Genomic DNA, 17,958 nt, shown 5'->3' on the forward strand with positions numbered 1-17,958 from the left:
GGAAAGATTGGGGAAGTACTGGAGAAAGACCAGAACCCAGCGTCTGCCTCTCCGACCCTGTCCCTCTGCTGCAAGGCTTCCCCAAGGGACAGTGTCTCAGGTGTGTGTGTGTAAGTCCAAGTGTGTTGTGCCTGGGCAGAGGGATGAGATCTCCTACTGTATCAGAGGCTGAGACGTGGCCAGATCCCATGACCCCTGGTCCCCACCTCTGCGTGCATCTATGGGCATGAGGTGTGTGTCCCACGTCTGCTCTGTGTAGGTGCCTCTGGCTGGGCCCCCAGGGATGCACTATGGGTTCCCCTGTGTGCATGCATGTGTCTGGGACTCTGTGTGTGACGTGTGTAGGCCTGGCATGATCCCACATATATGTACCCATGCCTACTAAAGTGTCAGCTCCACGAGGGCAGGGATTTTTGTCTGTCTTGGTCCATGGTCTGTCCCCAGCACTTAAAACAGGGACTGGTGCACAGTCAGGGCCCATTAAGTCCTGAATGAATGAGCGCATGAAAGTGTGTGCTCATGCCTGTGTATGCCCACGTGCCAATGCGTGTGTAGACGTGTGACTGTTCCTGTGCCTAAGGGTGCACCTGGGTGTGGACGATGATGTTGCTCACACACCATCCCTCCTGTCCTTTTTCCAAACTCCTTAGGAGCCCGGGCCCAGCGCCTGGGTCCCTGTGGGGTGGAGCAGGGGGCGGCCTCCTCTGGGAAACTGGATCCCAGGACGTGCAGAACAGCAGGGAGCGGGGCGGCCCCTTTGTCCCTGGATAATCCCCATCACGCCCTTGCACCCTCCCTCCCAGCCATCAGGGTTTAGGGTCGAGTTTGGGAGCTGGAGGGGCCTGGGGGCCCCATCTGTGTCCCCTTCCCTACCCGTTTCCTGCCTCTGGGGTTCTGCACACGAGGCCTCCTCGTGCGGAACATATGTCCCCCTTCTGGGTCCTCCCACCCGCTCCCTGTCCTGTCTGGTGTCCAGGTCTGTCTCTCATTCTTTGCCAGGGCCCTGCCCGCTCCTGCCACTCTCCCCAGGATGTGACTCCCTCCCTCCCTCTTGGGCCGTCCCAGGGCTCAGCCCCAGGTATAAAGACACGTGAGGGGCAGAAGGACAGGTGTCCTGAAAGACCCAGAGGCTTCAGAGAGGAAGAAGCTGAGGAGAGAGCATGAGCTGTCCACTGGGTGAGTGAAGGGCAGGGGTGCCAGGCCCCAGAGACACAGGAGGGGGGGAAGCGCAGAGCCCCTCCTCTCTCTGACTCAGGTGTCTAGCTCTCTTTGCACCTGCTGAAAACCTCCAACTCCTCCCACATCAAGGCTTCCTTCATCATTAATTCGACAAATATATATTGAATGCCTATCATGTGCTAGGTACTGTTGGAAGCATCTGGGGAGACAGCAGTGAACAAACAGAAAAAAATCCATGGCCTCATGGAAATTTCATTCTGCAGACACGTAATATGTGTACTAATAAGAAAATTGTAAAGCTAGTGTGACAGAAAGTGGTGCAGTGATCCAACTGTGGCTTTTTTTGTTGGTTTGTTTGGTTTTTGAGACAGAGTCTTGCTCTGTGGCCCAGGCTGGAGTGCAGTGGCAGAATCTTTGCTCATTGCAGCCTTAAACTACAGGGCTCAGGTGATCCTCCTGCCTCAGCCTCCTGAATAGCTGGGACCACAGGTGCAGGACACCAGGTTACGCTAATTCTTTTTTTTTTTTTTTTTTGAGACGGAGTTTTTGCTCTGTTGCCTAGGCTGGTGTGCAGTGGCACGATCTCGGCTCACTGCAACCTCCGCCTCCTGGGTTCAAGTGATTCTCCTGCCTCAGACTCCTGAGTAGCTGGGATTACAGGTGCCCACCACCACGGCTGGCTAATTTTTGTATTGGTAGTAGAGACAGCATTTCACCATGTTGGCCAGGCTGGTCTCGAACCCCTGACCTCAAGTGATCTACCTGCCTCGGCCTCCCGAAGTGCTGGGATTACAGGCGTGAACCCCCGCGCCTGGAATAATTTTTTTTTTTTTAACTTTTTGTAGAGATGGGATCTCCTATGTTGCTCAGGCTGGTCTCGAACTCTGGGGCTCAAGTGATCTTCCCAAAATATTGGGATTGCAGCTGTAAACCACTGCAGGCCCGAAGTTTGTCAAATGAAGGAATTAAATGGTCTTGCCTCTCAGGCTTCTCTGAGTTGCTTCTGAACTCTGGGAACTCAGGAATGTGGCAAGGGGGATGAAGGAGGCTGCCCTGGGTTTGCCTCTCATCTCCGTTGCTCCTGGGTGGTGACCTTAGGTCATTCTCCTCCTCTCCGAGCCTCACACTGTTGGTGGAAACATAAACGGACCAGATTTTTTTTTTTTTTTTTTTGAGACGAAGTCTCACTCTATTGCCCAGGCTGGAGTGCAATGGCGAGATCTCAGCTCACTGCAACCTCCGCCTCCTGGGTTCAAGCGATTCTCCTGCCTCAGCCTCCTGAGTAGCTGGGATTACAGGTGCATACCACCATGCCCAGCTAATTTTGCATTTTTAAGTAGAGACGGGGTTTCACCATGTGGGCAAGGCTAGTCTCGAACTCCTGACCTCGTGATCTGCCAGCCTCGGCCTCCCAAAGTGCTGGGATTACAGGCATAAACCACCGTGCCCGGCCTTTTTTTTTTTTTTTTTTTTTTTTTTTTGAGACAGAGTCTCGCTGTGTCACCCAGGCTGGAGTTCAGTGGCTTGATCTTGGCTCACTGCAACCTCCGCCTCCCAGGTTCAAGCAATTCTCCTGCCTCAGCCTTTTGAGTAGCTGGGATTACAGGCACCTGCCACCACGCCTGGCTAATTTTTTTGTATTTTTAGTAGAGACGGGGCTTCACCATATTGGCCAGGCTGGTCTCCAACTCCTGACCTTGTGGTCCGCCCGCCTTGGTCTCCCAAAGTGCTAGGATTATAGGCGTGAGCCACCGCGCCCAGCTTGGACCAGATCTTTGAGAGGACAATTTGGCAGCATCTATTTACATTTAAGATAAGCATGCAGCCAGGTGGAGTGGCTCATACCTGTAATCCCAGCACTCTGGGAGGCCAAGGCAGGAGGATTGCTTGAGGCCAGGAGTTGGAGCCCAGTCTGGGCAACATAGCAAGACCCTGTCTCCACATAAAATTTAAAAAATTAACTGAGTGTGGTGGTGTGGGTCTGTAGCCCCAGCTGCTTGGGAGGCTGAGGTGGGAGGATCGCCTGCTCCCAGGAATTCGAGGCTGTAGTGAGTTTTGATCACACCCCTGTATTCCAGCCTGGGTGAGAGAGCAAGACGCCATCTCTAAAAGAAGGAAAAAAGTCACACTTGCACTGGCTGCCTTTAAAGCATAGAGCTAGCAGGATTTCCTGTGGGATTGGGTGTGTAGAGTAAGAAAAAAATGAAGCATCAAAGAGCACACCATGACTTTGGCCTGAACAACTGGAAGAATTGAAATGCCTTTACCTGAGACAGGGGGGCCTGGGAGAGGAGGGGCTTGGGGGGAATATTCCAGAATTAAACCCTGGATATTTTGGGTTTGAGATGCTTACTAATATTCAAGTGAAAATGTCAAGTAGCGGCCGGACGCGGTGGCTCACACCTGTAATCCCAGCACTTTGGGAGGCCAAGGCGGGCGGATCACGAGGTCAGGAGATCGAGACCATCCTGGCTAACATGGTGAAACCCCGTCTCTACTAAAAATACAAAAAATTAGCCGGGCGAGGTGGCGGGTGCCTGTAGTCCCAGCTACTCGGGAGGCTGAGGCAAGAGAATGGCGTGAACCCGGGAGGCAGAGCTTGCAGTGAGCTGAGATCACGCCAGTGCACTCTAGCCTGGGCGACAGCGAGACTCCGTCTCAAAAAAAAAAAAAAAAAAGAAAATGTCAAGTAGCTGAATCAATCAGCCTGGAGTTCAGCGGGTTCTGGGCCAGGATAATCTACCTGCAGGAGGGTTTGTCACTGACTTGGACACGCAAGATCGCTGGAGCCCACAAGGGATGGGCCCTTTTCCGGAGTTGTGGAGATGAATAAATGAATCGGAGGCAGGGTCGAGGCCATGGTGCTGACCTCCGGCTTCCTCCGCCAGCCCGCCTCTGCCTGCTGACCGTGTTGTCGCCACCCCTCAGCTCAGCAGCCTCCATCTCCCCAGCTGAGCCCATCAGTCAAGCCTATAGCCTGGCCCTCTACATGCAGAAGAACACCTCAGCGCTGCTGCAGACTTACATGAGTGACAAGGGGCATGAGCAGGGGATGAGGGGAGAGGGATGCTGCCTCCCTGGCCCTGCCATGGGTAGGGCGAGCAGAGCAAGTCCAGAAGACTCCTCCATAGCCCGAGGGGACAGGGATGCCTGTAACACTCTAGTGTTCATTAGAGCCACACTCACTCGTGCCACTCATGTCACTGGTGGCTGGGTGACCTTAGGCAAGTCATTCTTCCTCTCTTGGTCTCAGCTTCCTTATCTGCAAAATGGGATGCTGAGCGTGCCTTTGCTGACCTCCCAGGACTGTGACAGGGTTAAAACGACACACCGAGAGAGAAAGGCTTTACACAGCCACATTTAATTCCCCACCATTCATGCTGTGTGATTATCTGGGCCCATGCCTGCTTGGCACTCTACCCCCAATGTCTGTCACCCAGGCTGGAGTGCAGCGGTGTGATCTCAGCCACTGCAACGTCCACCTCCCGGGTTCAAGTGATTCTTGTCCCTCAGCCTCCTGAGTAGCTGGGATTACAGGTGCATGTCACCACGCCCGGCTAATGTTTGTATTTTTAGTAGAGACAGGGTTTCACCATATTGGCCAGGCTGGTCTTGAACTCCTGGCCTCAACTGATCCACCTGCCTTAGCCCCCAATGTGCTGGGATTACAGACATGAGCCACTGTGCCTGTCCTTTACCCCCATTATCTTACTGACTCTTCAAACAGTTTTAGGAGGTGGAATTATAATCCATTTTACAGATGAAGAAACTGAGTCTTAGAGGGGGGTGAATAATTTGCCCGAGGTCACAGAGCTAATAACTGGCAGTGCCAGGATCTGTAGCCAGGTCTGTGGAATTTCCTCCCCCTTCCATGGCCTCCCACACCGTCTCAAAGTTAAAGCTGGAAGCCTGCTGGCTGAGTCTGACCCACAGCTATTTTTTTGTCTGGCCCATACAGCTCCTGTTCAGAGTCTGAATATGAATGGAATGCCTGTCTACAGCAGGCACCGGGATACTGTTGGTCAAAACTCCCACCTGGCATCATAGTCCTGCCTTCTTCGCAACTTACATGGTCTGTCTGGCCCTGGAGCTCCTGACATCTGGAGTTCTTTCTCTGGGCTAGATTTCTGGCCCCCGTGAAGTGACTGAACCTTTCGACCTAGTTTCTAGTCCCACAGCTGTCACTATTCCCTGGATAGCCTTGGGCACCCTTAGCCTCAGTTTTTCCACTTGTAAAATGGGACCAGGCAATCTGCCAGTTAGGACATCTATCAGTGTGCACTAAGGTCCCAGGGCTAGGGGCTGTGGCTCACACCTATAATCCCAGCACTTTGGAAGGCTGAGGTGGGAAGATCACCTGGGGTCAGTAGTTCGAGACCAGCCTGGCCAACATGGCAAAACTCTGTCTCTACTAAAAATACAAAAATTAGCCAAGTGTGATGGTGCACACCTTTAGTCCCAGCTATTCAAGAGGCTGAGGCAAAAGAATCTCTTGAGCCCGGGAGGCAGAGGTTGCAGTGAGGCCAGATTGCACCACTGCATTCCAGCCAGGGTGACAGAGTGAGACCCTGTCCCAGAGGGAAAAAAAAAGATTCTGGCGATCTTACTTTGTGGAAGTAAGAACTTTGATGGGGAAGGTTCTCAATTAAATGTAGTAATATTAACAAGTATTTATTAATGATTGTAAGAAAATTAACAGGCCAGGCATGGTGGCTTATGCCTGTAATCCCAGCACTTTGGGAGGCCGAGGTGCACTTGTGGTAAGGAGTTCAAGACCAGCCTGGCCAACATGGTGAAACTCTATCTCTACTAAAAATACAAAAATTAGCCGGGAGTGGTGGCACATATCTGTAATCCCAGCTACTCAGGAGGCTGAGGCAGGAGAATTGCTTGAACCCGGGAGGCGGAGGTTGCAGTGAGCCGAGATCATGCCACTGCACTCCAGCCTGGGTGACAGAGCAAGACTCCATCTCAGGAAATAAAATTAAAATAAAGTAAACAAACATAACTAAATGCCATAAATAAAAAAGATACCAGGCTGTAACTACATTGTCAATAATATACTTGGTTTAAAATATTTCAGTAGGCCAGGTGTGGTGGCTCGTGCCTGTAATCCCATCACTTTGGGAGGCTGAGACAGGTGGATCACCTGAGGTCAGGAGTTCGAGACCAGCCTGGCCAACATAGTGAAAATACAAAATTAGCCAAGTGTGGTGGCGTGTGCCTGTAATCCCAGCTACTTGGGGGGCTGAGGTGGGAGAATCGCTTGAACCTGGGAGGCAGAGGTTGTAGTAAGTCAAGATCACACCATTGCATTCCAGCCTGGGCAACAAGAGCAAAACTCTGTCTCAAAATAAATAAATAAATAATAAAAGAAAAGAGCCGGGCGCGGTGGCTCACGCTTGTAATCCCAGCACTTTGGGAGGCCGAGGCGGGCGGATCACGAGGTCAGGAGATCGAGACCACGGTGAAACCCCGTCTCTACTAAAAATACAAAAAATTAGCCAGGCGTGGTGGCGGGCGCCTGTAGTCCCAGCTACTCGGAGAGGCTGAGGCAGGAGAATGGCGTGAACCCGGGAGGCGGAGCTTGCAGTGAGCCGAGATTGCGCCACTGCACTCCAGCCTGGGTGACAGAGCGAGACTCCGTCTCAAAAAAAAAAAAAAAAAGAAAAGAAAAGAGAACATTACAGTAAATAATGTAATCATAGTGTTCATTGATTGATATTAATATAAATATATTATTAATTAATGATGGCTTATCACACCCTTATTGTATATCAGATGCTGTATTCTATATTAGACTGTGCTAAGTGCTTTTTTTTTTTTTTTTTTTTTAAGAGTTTCACTCTGTCGTCCAGGCTAGAGTGCAATGGTATGATCTCGGCTTACTGCAACCTCTGCCTCCTGGGTTCAAGTGATTCTCGTGCCTCAGCCTCCTGAGTAGCTGGCATAGCAGGCGTGCACTGCCACAGCTGGCTAAGTTTTGTATTTTTAGTAGAGACAGGGTTTTGGCATGTTAACCAGGCTGGTCTCAAACTCCTGACCTCAAGTGATCTGCCCATCTCGGCCTCCCAAAGTGCCAGGATTACAGCTGTGAGCCACCGTGCCCAGCCTGCTAAGGGCTTTATATATATTATTTCCTATAATCTTCATAATAACACTGCCAGATGGGAATTTCTGAAGCTTGTGACTCCACGTTGCACAGCTAGCGTGCAGAGGATGACACACCTGAGCCTCCTAGGGCCCTTGCCCTGTGTCAGGACATCCCAGCAGCTCCCTGAGACGCAGCCAGAGACGACTCCTGGGAAGAAGCCAGTCTCAGTGGGCAGGCACTGAGTCAGAGTCCCAGGCACCGCTCTGGTCCCCTCACTCCTGTCTGTCTCTGTCCCTCCTGCAGCTCCAGTACCAGGGCAGCCCCTTTAGTGACCCTGGCTTCTTGGTCCCTGAGCTCCTCCAGCTCAGCAGCCTGCCTCCTGCCACCACCTTCTTTAAGACCTGGCATGCCCTGGATGACGGGGAACGGCTAAGCCTTGCTCAGAGGGCCTTCCTGGCATTGACCCAGCACTTCCAGCTCGTGGGGGACGACCAGAGCGACCTGAACCCTGGCAGTCCCATCCTGCTGGCTCAGCTCGGGGCTGCGAGACTCAGGGCCCAAGGCCTGCTGGGCAATATGGCCGCCATCATGACAGCCCTGGGGCTGCCAATCCCCCCAGAAGAGGATACTCTAGGGCTTGTTGCCTTTGGGGCCTCGGCCTTTGAGAGGAAATGTCGAGGCTACGTGGTGACCCGGGAATATGGCCACCGGACAGACCGAGCTGTGAGAGACTTGGCTCTGCTCAAGGCTAAGTACCCAGCATAGAGGGGTAGGACTTCCTGTCAGAGGCTGCAGCACTTCCTCTTTCACAATGGCCTCTTTTCTGCCTTGCTTGTGGGCTAGAAAAGGAGATAAACCTCGTCTAGCAGACGGGGCTTGGGTGCCATGTCTGGGAATATTTCCTGGGAGCCAGGCGTCAATTTCCTTATTTCAGGGCCTTCCGGCCCAGGTCCTCTGGCCTGCCTTCCAGGTCTGGGTCAACCTCCATGGATACCATTCCATGGGTTACCCATCCAGTGGTACTGGGTGTCCACTTCCTGGTTGGAAAGATGCACCTCTCCAAAGAGGCTTCACCTGTTACTCCACAGGGAGAGGACAATTGGTCCCCTTCCTAGGCTTTCCCTGAGACCTTCCCCTTTTTGTAATTTTGGGATGGTTGGGGCTGCCTTCCTGTCTCTGTCTACCTTATTCCCTGTATGAAGAGCCCGCCTTTCTAAGCGGATGGGCTTCCTTCTTCCTGCTGAAGTTCATTGGCTCCCCTCGTTGGCCTGTCTGTCTGGGGCCACCGTTCCACTTCCTGTCCTCAGGGGCTCCACTTCCTGATCCATGGAAGCCCAATTCTTGAAGAACTAAGGACTGCATCACATCTGTTTCCTGTTAGGACACATCCACTTTCTGTTCTGGGCTGGCAGAGGGCACCACTGGCCAGGGGCTGTCAGCCTCCTATTTATACTGCTGCGCTTCTTGGGCATGTCTGGGGGACTAGGCTGCATCCCAAGCGTCCTTTTCTCCCTAAAGCTGTCTCCCCATTTTCAATAACTATATATACAGGTAACTTTAGTTTCTTTTTTATTTTTAAACATTTTATTTACAAAAAATTAATTTATTTTCAGAAATAAAACTCTTTTAAGGTGTTGCTTGTTTTGTCTCCACAGATCTGGTGGGAGGCAGTGGAAGTGTGCAGGGACAGGGCAGAGGGGCTGAAGGAAAGGAAGACATCAAAGGGACAGGGCTGAGGCCCAAAGGGATGGGGTGTGGAAGACTGGGGATGTGGGTGGAGTGAGCCTGAGGAGGGTGGCTGAGATGTGGAGTAGCCTTCCCCCCATAGGACCAGCAGGCACGCCCCTGGCCAGGGAAGCACAGAGAGACGGCCAGACGGGGACAAGGAGAGAAGGTGTCACCTCCTTGAGATGAAGCTGAGATGTACACATGCGCTCACACAGGGCCATGGGGAGGCAGGAAGTGGGGATGGAGAAAAACAGAGACCCCCCCAAGAGCTGGGTAAAGGGGGAGGCCAAAGGGAACTGAGGCAGGCCCAAGGAAGGAGGGAGAGCAAGAAAATGGTAGACCCAGACGGAGTTACCATGCAGACGAGGAGGGCCCAGGAGTTAAGAGAACGGGGCAGGCAAGCAAAGAGAGGCTGGGACAGTGGCTCACGCCTGCAATCCCAGCACTTAGGGAGGCTGAAGTGGGAGGATCGCTTGAGCCCAGGAGTTCAAGACCAGCCTCGGCAACATGGCGAAACCTCGTCTCTACAAAACATTAAATAAAAAACTAGCCAGCTGTGGTGGCGCGTGCCTGTAGTCCCAGCTGCTGGGGAAGCTGAGGCGGGAGGATGGCTTGAGTCCAGGAGGTTGAGGCTGCAGTGCTGGGATCGCGCCACTGCACTCCAGCCTGGGCGACAGAGACCCTGCCCGTCCCCTCCCCTCTCCCCAACAAAAAGCAAAGAAGGCCGAGGCAATGGAGACAGCTAAGAGCAGACAGACACCGACAGCGGCAGAGAAAGACAAAGAAGCGGAAGGAGAGACGGAACCCAGCGAGAGGAGGCGGCGCGAGCTGCCCTGCCGCGCTCAGGCAGAGCCCCCGGGCAGCAGCTGGCCCAGGTCGCCCTCGGTGCGGCTCAGCCACTCGCGGTAGAGGCCGCAAACGCGGAGCCCCAGCACCTTGGCGGGGAAGACCCCGGCGGCGGAGGCGGCAGAGGCGGTGGCGGCGGGGGGCTCGGCCCGGGGCCCGCGGTTGGCGGCGCCCAGCGCGGCCAGCAAGGCCTCCACGGCGGCGCCCAGGGCCCGGGCCTGGCGCGCCGCGTCCTCCAGGCGGCGCAGCAGGCGCGGCGCACGCGGGTTCAGCTCGGCCTGGCGGCGGCGCACTGCGTCCAGCAGCGGGGGCAGCGCGGCCAGCGCCGCCGCGTCCAGCCGCAGCCGCTCGTGCACTGGCAGCCCCGAGTGGCTCGTAGCCGGAGCGCTCAGGCCGGCCACCGGCAGCCGCGGCGGCGAGAAGCTGGGCAGCCCGAAGGGGTCTCCCTGGAGCTGCACCTGCGGAGACACGGCCGGCGGGTCAGCGGGGCCCCGGAGCACGGGCAGGGGGCTGTTAATTGGGCTCTCCAACCTGCTCTCTGGGGGCCTCAGTTTCCTCATCTTGCAGATGATAATCCCTCCTAACAGACAAAGCTGCTCTGTTTAGGGCAAAACAAAGTGGCATGCGCTTGACACCAATGCCTGTTTCTTCCTCCCTAAACTGGACCCAGACTGGGCCAGTTTAGGTCAGCACTTTGGGAGGCCAAGGTGAGAAAATCACTTGAGCCCAGGGGTTCGAGACCAGCCTAGGCAACACAGCAAGACCACAGCTCTAAAAAAAAAAAAAAAAAAAAAAAAAAAAAAAATAGCGAGTGTGGTGGCGCATGTCTGTAGTTCCAGCTATTCCGGAGGCTGAGGCTGAGGTGGGACGATTGCTTGAGCCCAGGAGGTCAAGGCTTCAATGAGCTATGATGGCACCACTGCCCTCCAGCCTGGGTGAGAGTCAGACCCTGTCTCAATAAATAAATAAATAGGCCGGGCGCGGTGGCTCACGCTTGTAATCCCAGCACTTTGGGAGGCCGAGGCGGGCGGATCACGAGGTCAGGAGATCGAGACCACGGTGAAACCCCGTCTCTACTAAAAAAAATACAAAAAATTAGCCGGGCGTGGTGGCGGGCACCTGTAGTCCCAGCTACTCGGAGAGGCTGAGGCAGGAGAATGGCGTGAACCCGGGAGGCGGAGCTTGCAGTGAGCCGAGATTGCGCCACTGCACTCCAGCCTGGGCGACAGAGCGAGACTCCGTCTCAAAAAAAAAAAAATAAATAAAAATAAAAAATAAAAAAAATAAAAATAAATAGGACCTAATAACAGCAGCAACTTCATAAAGCAGTTATGACCATGTCAAGTGTTCAAGACAGGGCCTGGCCCTAGGAAGAGTTCAGTAAAAATGTCAGCTCTTTTATTAAAGTTACCTTACAGACCGGAGTTCAAATCCTATCTTCACCACTTACTAGCTGTGCAGTTTGAGCAAAACCACTTCCCTTCTCTGAGCCTCAGCCTTCTCATCTGTACAATGAATGGGGAAGCTTCCTGTCCTGTCTTCATGGAAATCATGTAAGATAGTTGAGGGGCCAAGGGGGCTTCATTCCCTTCCCTATCCTCCCCAACCTCTGTACCTGCATTGAGCAGGGGCTCAATGAATCAACGTCATATGAATGAACAAATGTAAGATAAATGTGGGGCTGGGCACGGTGACTCACACCTGTAATCCAGGCACTCTGGGAGGCCAAGGCGGGCAGATCACGTGAAGTCAGGAGTTCAAGACCCACCTGGCCAACATGGTGAAACCCTATCTCTACTAAAAATACAAAAATTAGCCAGATGTGGTGGCAGTGACTGTAATCCCAGCTACTCGGGAGGCTGAGGCAGAAGAATCCCTTGAACCTGGGAGGCGGAGGTTGCAGTGAACTGAGATCGCACCATTGCACTCCAACCTGAGCCACAAGGGCGAAACTCCGTTTCAAAAAAAAAAAAAAATGGGCCGGGCGCGGTGGCTCACGCTTGTAATCCCAGCACTTTGGGAGGCCAAGGCGGGCGGATCACGAGGTCAGGAGATCGAGACCATGGTGAAACCCCGTCTCTACTAAAAATACAAAAAATTAGCCGGGCGTGGTGGCGGGCGCCTGTAGTCCCAGCTACTCGGAGAGGCTGAGGCAGGAGAATGGCGTGAACCCAGGAGGCGGAGCTTGCAGTGAGCCGAGATAGCGCCACTGCACTCCAGCCTGGGCGACAGAGCAAGACTCCGTCTCAAAAAAAAAAAAAAAAAAAAAAAAAAAAAAAAAAAAAAAATGTTGGGCGGGAGATACAGTGACTACAGTGACTTACCCTAGGAAGTGGCAGAGCTGGAATTTGAACCAAATTTCATAGCAGTACAAAGCTAATTTTGTTTGTTTGTTTTAAATAGATGGGGTCTCATACTGTCGCCAAGGGTGGAGACCAATGGTTTGATCACACAGCTTCCAGGGCTCAAGCAATCCTCCACACTCAGCCTCCTGAGTAGATGGAACCACAGGCATGCACCACCATGCCTGGCTATTTTTTTCTTTTCCTTTTTCTTTTCTTTTATTCTTTTCTTTTTTAAGAGATGAGAGCTCACTGTGTTACCCAGGCTGGTCTTGAACTCCTGAGCTCAAGCGATCCTCCTGCCTCAGCCTCCTAAAGCAATGGGATTACAGGCATGAGCCAATGCACCCAGCCCAAAGCTAGTTCTATTATGCCACTATTCTCCCACTATCCGCTGCCATAATTGTTACATTATTATTTTTAATGTTATTGTTACTGCCCAAGCTCACAGTTAACAAGTTGGCAGGCCTGCAGCCTGATTCAGCTATACCCTCCCTTCACTACATGAGGGTAATTTGGGGAAATATTTTCTTTCCTTGGGCAGGGTCCTTTGCCCAACTAAAGATGTCAGCAGATCCCTGTCTTCTGTAAAAGTGCCCTCTTGGGATAACTGTTGCTCCAGATTGGAACCTCTTCTTGGCTTCCCTGAATATCCCAAGTGGGAGAGTTCACAGTTAATCATATTTAGCTGCCTCCTTTTACAGTTGGGGAGAGACCAAGGCACATGGAGGGGAGATGTCAAGGTCATGCAGAGCCTAGAACCTCGGTTTCCTGACATACAGATCAGAGTTCTCTTCACTACCCCAGGCTACCTGGCTACCTCTGACTTAAAGCACCAAGGTCACTTGAGCCCAGGAGTTCAAGACCAGCCTGGGAGGCCGGGCATGGTGGCTCACGCCTGTAATCCCAGCACTTTGGGAGGCCGAGGTGGGCGGATCACGAGGTCAGGAGATCGAGACCATCCTGGCTAACACGGTGAAACCCCGTCTCTACTAAAAATACAAAAAAATTAGCCGGGCGAGGTGGCGGGTGCCTGTAGTCCCAGCTACGCGGGAGGCTGAGGCAGGAGAATGGCATGAACCCGGGGGGGCGGAGCCTGCAGTGAGCCGAGATTGCGCCACTGCACTCCAGCCTGGGTGAAAGAGCGAGACTCCTTCTCAAAAAAAAAAAAAAAAGACCAGCCTGGGCAATATAGCAAGACCCTGCCTCTATAAAATAATGAAAAAATTACCCAGGCATGGTGGTGCGTGCCTGTGGCCCCACCTACTTGAGAGGCTAAAGCAGGAGGATTGCTTGAGCCCAGGAGGTTGAAGCTGCAATGCGCCATAATGGCACCACTGCACTCCAGCCTGGGCAACAGAGCGAGGCCTCCTCTCAAAATCAAAGCACTGAGGAGGGTGCCTCCAAGCTGGAGAGGACAGAGTGGCATCTGGGTCACAGACAGGGTCCTCTTCCAATTTGCTGTGTGGCCAGGGGCAAGTTGCTGTCCCTCTCAGGAGCCCTGATTTCCACAGCTGGAAAATGAGGTTGAGAGAATGGGTGATCGAGGACCTCTGTGATGTCTGCTGCCATTCCCCAGGCCCCCGGCACCCCCACCCCCATTCCCACTCACATATTCCTGGAGCAGCTGCTCAGCGTATTTGGTGAGGAGGTGTGCAAGGCTGTGTGTCTGACGGATCTTGGCCTCCAAGTGGGGAAGAAGTGAGACTGAGGAATCAGCCTGGGGGTCTTCTGGTGGGAAAGGGGGGAGGAATGAGGATGGCCCAACCTCCTGCTCATTGATCACCTCTCCCAGGCTGGCTCTTTGTTCCTGACCCCATCAGGGTCTGTCCCATTCCAACTGAAGGAAAATGAGGCACCAGACCTTTGTCAAGCAGGTGGTCTACCTGAAATGTATTGCCTGTCCCCAAATCACTGTTGAAATCCTATTAAAGTCAAATTCAAAGACAGTCATGCCTTGCTTAACAACGGGGATACATTCTGAGAAATGCATCCTTAGGTGATTTCATCGTGGTGCAAACATCATAGAGTGTATTTACACAAACCTAGGTGGTACAGCCTGCTACACACCGAGGCTATGTGGTGTTAGTCAATTGTTCCTAGGCTGCAGACATGGACAGCGTGTTACAGTACAGCAGGCAACTGGAACACAGTGGTACTTGTGATCTAAACATAGAAAAGGGCCGGGTGAGATTGCTGATGTCTGTAATCTTAGCATTTCGGGAGGCCAAGGCAGGTGGATTGTTTGAGCCCAGGAGTTTGGGACCAGCCTGGGCGATATGGTGAAATCCCATCTTTACAAAAAATACAAAAATAAACCAAGCATGGTGGCACATGCTGGTAGTCCCAGCTACTTGAGAAGCTGAGATTAGAGGATCACTTGAACCCCGAGAGGTCGAGGCTGCAGTGAGCTGTGAGTGTGCCACTGCACTCCAGCCTGGGTAACAGAGTAAGACCCTATCTCTAAATAAATAAATAAATAAATAAATACATAGAAAAGCTAGTTAAAATACATATATATGTATGTATTTTATTATATAATATATATTGGTTGGGCGTGGTGGCTCATGCCTGTAATCCCAGCACTTTGGGAGCCCGAGATGGGCAGATCACTTGAGGTCAGGAGTTTGAGACCAGCCTGGCCAACATGGTGAAACGCCATTTCTACTAAAAATACAAAAATTAGCCAGGCATTGGGCTCAGTGGCTTACGCCTGTAATCCCAGCACTTTGGGAGGATGAGGTGGGCAGATCACTTGAGGTCAGGAGTTTGAGACCCGCCTGGCCAACATGGTGAAACCCCGTTTCTACTAAAAATACAAAAATTAGCCAGGCACTGGGCTTAGTGGCTCACGCCTGTAATCCCACACTTTGGGAGGATGAGGCGGGCAGATCACTTGAAGTCAGGAGTTCAGGACCATCTGGTGAAACCCTGTCTCTACTAAAAATACAAAAATTAGGCATGATGGTGGGTGCCTGTAATCCCAGCTACCAGGGAGCCTGAGGCATGAGAATCGCTTGAACCTGGGAGGAGGAGGTTGCATTGAGCTGAGATCAGGTCACTGCACTCCAGCCTGGGTGACAGACCGAGACTTCCTCTCAAAAAAAAAAAATTGTCTGGGCGCAGTGGCTCACGCCTGTAATCCTAGCACTTTGGAAGGCTGAGGCAGGTGGATCACGAGGTCAAGAAATCAATACCATCCTAGCCAACATGATAAAACCCCGTCTCTACTAAAAATACAAAAAAAATTAGCTGGACTTGGTGGCACGCGCCTGTAGTCCCAGCTACTTGGGAGGCTGAGGCAGGAGAATTGCTTGAACCCAGGAGGCAGAGGTTGCAGTAAGCCGAGGTCACTGCACTCCAGCCTGGCGACAGAGCAAGACTCCATCCTAAAAGAGAAAGAGAGAGAGAGAGACAGAGTCTCGCTCTTTCACCCAGGATGGGGCGCAGTGGTGCAATCTTGGCTCACTGCAGCCTCGACCTCCTGGGCTCAAGTGATCCTCCCGCCTCAGTCTCCTGTGTAGCTGGGACTACAGGCATGCGCCACCATGCCCGGTTAATTTTTGTATTTTTTGTAGAGACAGGGTTTCGCCATGTTGCCCAGGCTAAAAATGCTTAGAATCTTATGGGACCTCCATTGTCTGTGCGGTCCACCTGTTGACCAAATGTTGTTATGCAGTGCGTGACTGTACTGCCTCCTCAGTGAAGCCTCCAGAATCACTCCTCCTTTATAAACGAACTCCTTCCTCTGACTTAAGGCCATATGCATGAGTTCCAGGGTAGCTCTTTTAATGGCTTTTCTGTGTGTATCTGCCTTAGCCTGAGAGCCCTTTGAGGACAGGGCTTACATATTTCTACCTCAGCGACTGCTAGTGGACTTCAACATCATCGAAGCACAGAACTTCACATCAAAATGTGCCTTGAAGGCCCATTTTACAGATAGGGAGACTGATTTCCATTTCCATTTCTCTCCCTGATGCCCCATCCATGCAAGGCGCTGGCCTGGCTAGTCAGCGAATCAAGGTCCGCAAGAGCCAGTGTCTGGCACCCTGGGAGGGACTCCACTTCCCGAAACGCACAGCGCGCGCCCGATATGTGCTGGGGAATGTAGTCCTGACCTGGTGCCCCGCCCCGCCCCCCCCGAAGGTTCCCAGCACCAGTCGCGATCCTCAGCAGCCCAGACTTTCGTCTCCTGTTGTCACTCACTACTTCCTGTGACTCCAAGACTGCCTTCCCTTACTCTACCCCTTCCTTCAGCCCCCCCAGCTCTGATTCTTTCCCGAGACTCAGTGGACGCAGGGGTCCTGCCCCAGCCCCGACCCCAGTCCTCCCCCTGGGTGTACTCGAACCGGTGATCTAAGCCCTGAGCCCAGGTCCCTAAAACCTCAGCCCCAGGCCTCCTCTAAACCCTAGCGCCTGCCGTTTCTCACAACTCACCCGCTCACTCGTTACCTGACACCGGAGCCCTGCCCTTCCCCGCCAAGGCCGCTCCCCTCCCGGACCCGGGGGTGGCGGAGACCCAGACCCCCAGCTCCCAACCCCTTTGACTCCTGCGCCCCTCAGCGACCCGGCGTCCGGTCCCTCAGCCCCTTACCCAGACTTCCCTCCCTCCGGCTCATGCTGGACCCTGGCTGATCCCGGCTCCCTTCACGCCCCCCTTTCGGGGGGGGGAGAAAGGGGAAAGGGCTGGGGGCGTGGCCCGGGCGCAGCCAATCAGAGCCCAGACCCCAAACATTTCATCCTACCCCCCCTTTTCAGACAGGATTCCTTGGCCCTGAGCTCAGCTCCTCGCCCGTGGGGCCTAGTGGGGGAAGGGGCCCGAGGGGGGAGGCAAGTTGTCCGCCGGGTGGACAGGACCTCGGGGCTGGGGGTGTCAGGGCCCGGGAGGCAGCCCAATGTCCTGCCGCGGGCTCAGGCTTGGACCTGAGGCAGGGGCTGCTTTGGGTGTAGAGCTGAGGAGACAGGAGAGGGAACTGCCGGACTGGCAGGACAGGAATGCGCAGGCCCTCTCTCTAGTCTGGGGCGTGGCTTGCGAGGGAGGCCACGATGGGGGCCGTCAGGCTTGGGGCACGCTTGTCCAGACATACATCTCCTGGCCTATCTTAGATGGCTTCCAATCTCATTGTCACACCCACCAGGAGGGAGACAGTTACACTGCTCTCCTCTCCTTAGCAGGCCTAGTAATAGAATCACACCCCCCCCCCCCCCGCCCCAGGAGAACAAGCTTCAGAGACCTGGACAGGAAGTCACACCCACATATCAACCCCATTAACCTGGTGCAGACTGAAAGGAAGGCACATAGGGACGATCCATACTCGGTTTCTGGCCTCCGCGAGGGGCTCGCGGTCTGTCGAGGAAGCCCATAGACAACAGCAGCTAAAGGGGTTTGTGAGTGAAGACGAGGAGGCCCGTGTGTGTGTGTGTGTGTGTGTGCGCGCGTGTATCTGCGTGTGTGCGTTCATGCGGACGTGTGTGCGTGTGAGCGTGCGTGTGTGCGAGTGGATTTTTGTGCCTGTGAGGGTGCAGGTGTGCGCGTGTGTGCATGTGCGCGTGCATGTGTGTGCGTGTGTTCGTGTGAGTGGGTGTGTGCGTTGCCATGAGCAGACAATTGCTGGAATAAAGGAAGAAAGAGTTTAACTGGAGAGGGCACAGCAGATAGAATTGAGCCAGACAATTGGTAGGGCCGACAATCACATGTGTATTAACCGTAAATATTTATTAGGCATTTAGCATGTGCTGGGCACTGTTCTAAGAGCTATATGCACATTA

At 53.3% G+C, this 17,958-nt stretch overlaps 2 protein-coding genes across 4 annotated transcripts; one reads left to right on the top strand and one right to left on the bottom strand.

Moving 5' to 3' along the window:
- The first annotated feature begins 1,160 nt into the window (after positions 1 to 1,160).
- LOC129493131 (cardiotrophin-2) lies at positions 1,161 to 8,038 on the top strand. Its single transcript, XM_055298898.1, has 3 exons — positions 1,161 to 1,176; positions 4,068 to 4,204; positions 7,577 to 8,038. Exons 1-3 carry the CDS (start codon positions 1,161 to 1,163, stop codon positions 8,036 to 8,038), a joined length of 615 nt encoding a protein of 204 aa, XP_055154873.1.
- Positions 8,039 to 8,825: 787 nt separating this feature from the next.
- On the bottom strand, positions 8,826 to 17,573 carry LOC129493127 (cardiotrophin-1). 3 transcript variants are annotated; one of them, XM_055298889.1, is made up of 3 exons: positions 17,505 to 17,573; positions 13,802 to 13,920; positions 8,826 to 10,305 (listed from the first exon to the last, which is right to left on the bottom strand). In XM_055298889.1, the coding sequence occupies exons 1-3, from the start codon at positions 17,551 to 17,553 to the stop codon at positions 9,844 to 9,846; spliced, it is 630 nt and encodes a 209-aa protein (XP_055154864.1). In that variant the 5' UTR covers positions 17,554 to 17,573; the 3' UTR covers positions 8,826 to 9,843. The 3 variants fall into 3 exon arrangements, with proteins under 3 accessions (XP_055154864.1, XP_055154866.1, XP_055154865.1); XM_055298891.1 differs by lacking the exon at positions 17,505 to 17,573 and adding an exon at positions 16,784 to 16,864 and having other exon boundaries at positions 13,802 to 13,917; XM_055298890.2 differs by lacking the exon at positions 17,505 to 17,573 and adding an exon at positions 16,784 to 16,847 and having other exon boundaries at positions 8,832 to 10,305.
- Positions 17,574 to 17,958: the final 385 nt, after the last annotated feature.

Source organism: Symphalangus syndactylus, chromosome 11 (assembly GCF_028878055.3).
Source record: "Symphalangus syndactylus isolate Jambi chromosome 11, NHGRI_mSymSyn1-v2.1_pri, whole genome shotgun sequence".
In the NCBI taxonomy this organism is placed as follows: Eukaryota; Metazoa; Chordata; class Mammalia; order Primates; family Hylobatidae; genus Symphalangus; species Symphalangus syndactylus.

Bases quoted from the DNA above. Each gene is read 5' to 3' on its own strand.
- LOC129493131 (XM_055298898.1), top strand. The intron at 4,205-7,576 runs ATGAGTGACAAG...TCCCTCCTGCAG, and splicing joins CAGCGCTGCTGCAGACTTAC to CTCCAGTACCAGGGCAGCCC.
- LOC129493127 (XM_055298889.1), bottom strand. From the start codon at position 17,553: ATGGGCTTCCTCGACAGACCGCGAGCCCCTCGCGGAGGCCAGAAACCG. The intron at 13,921-17,504 runs GTATGGATCGTC...CTTTCCCACCAG, and splicing joins TCGCGGAGGCCAGAAACCGA to AAGACCCCCAGGCTGATTCC. The intron at 10,306-13,801 runs GTGAGTGGGAAT...GTGTCTCCGCAG, and splicing joins AGCAGCTGCTCCAGGAATAT to GTGCAGCTCCAGGGAGACCC.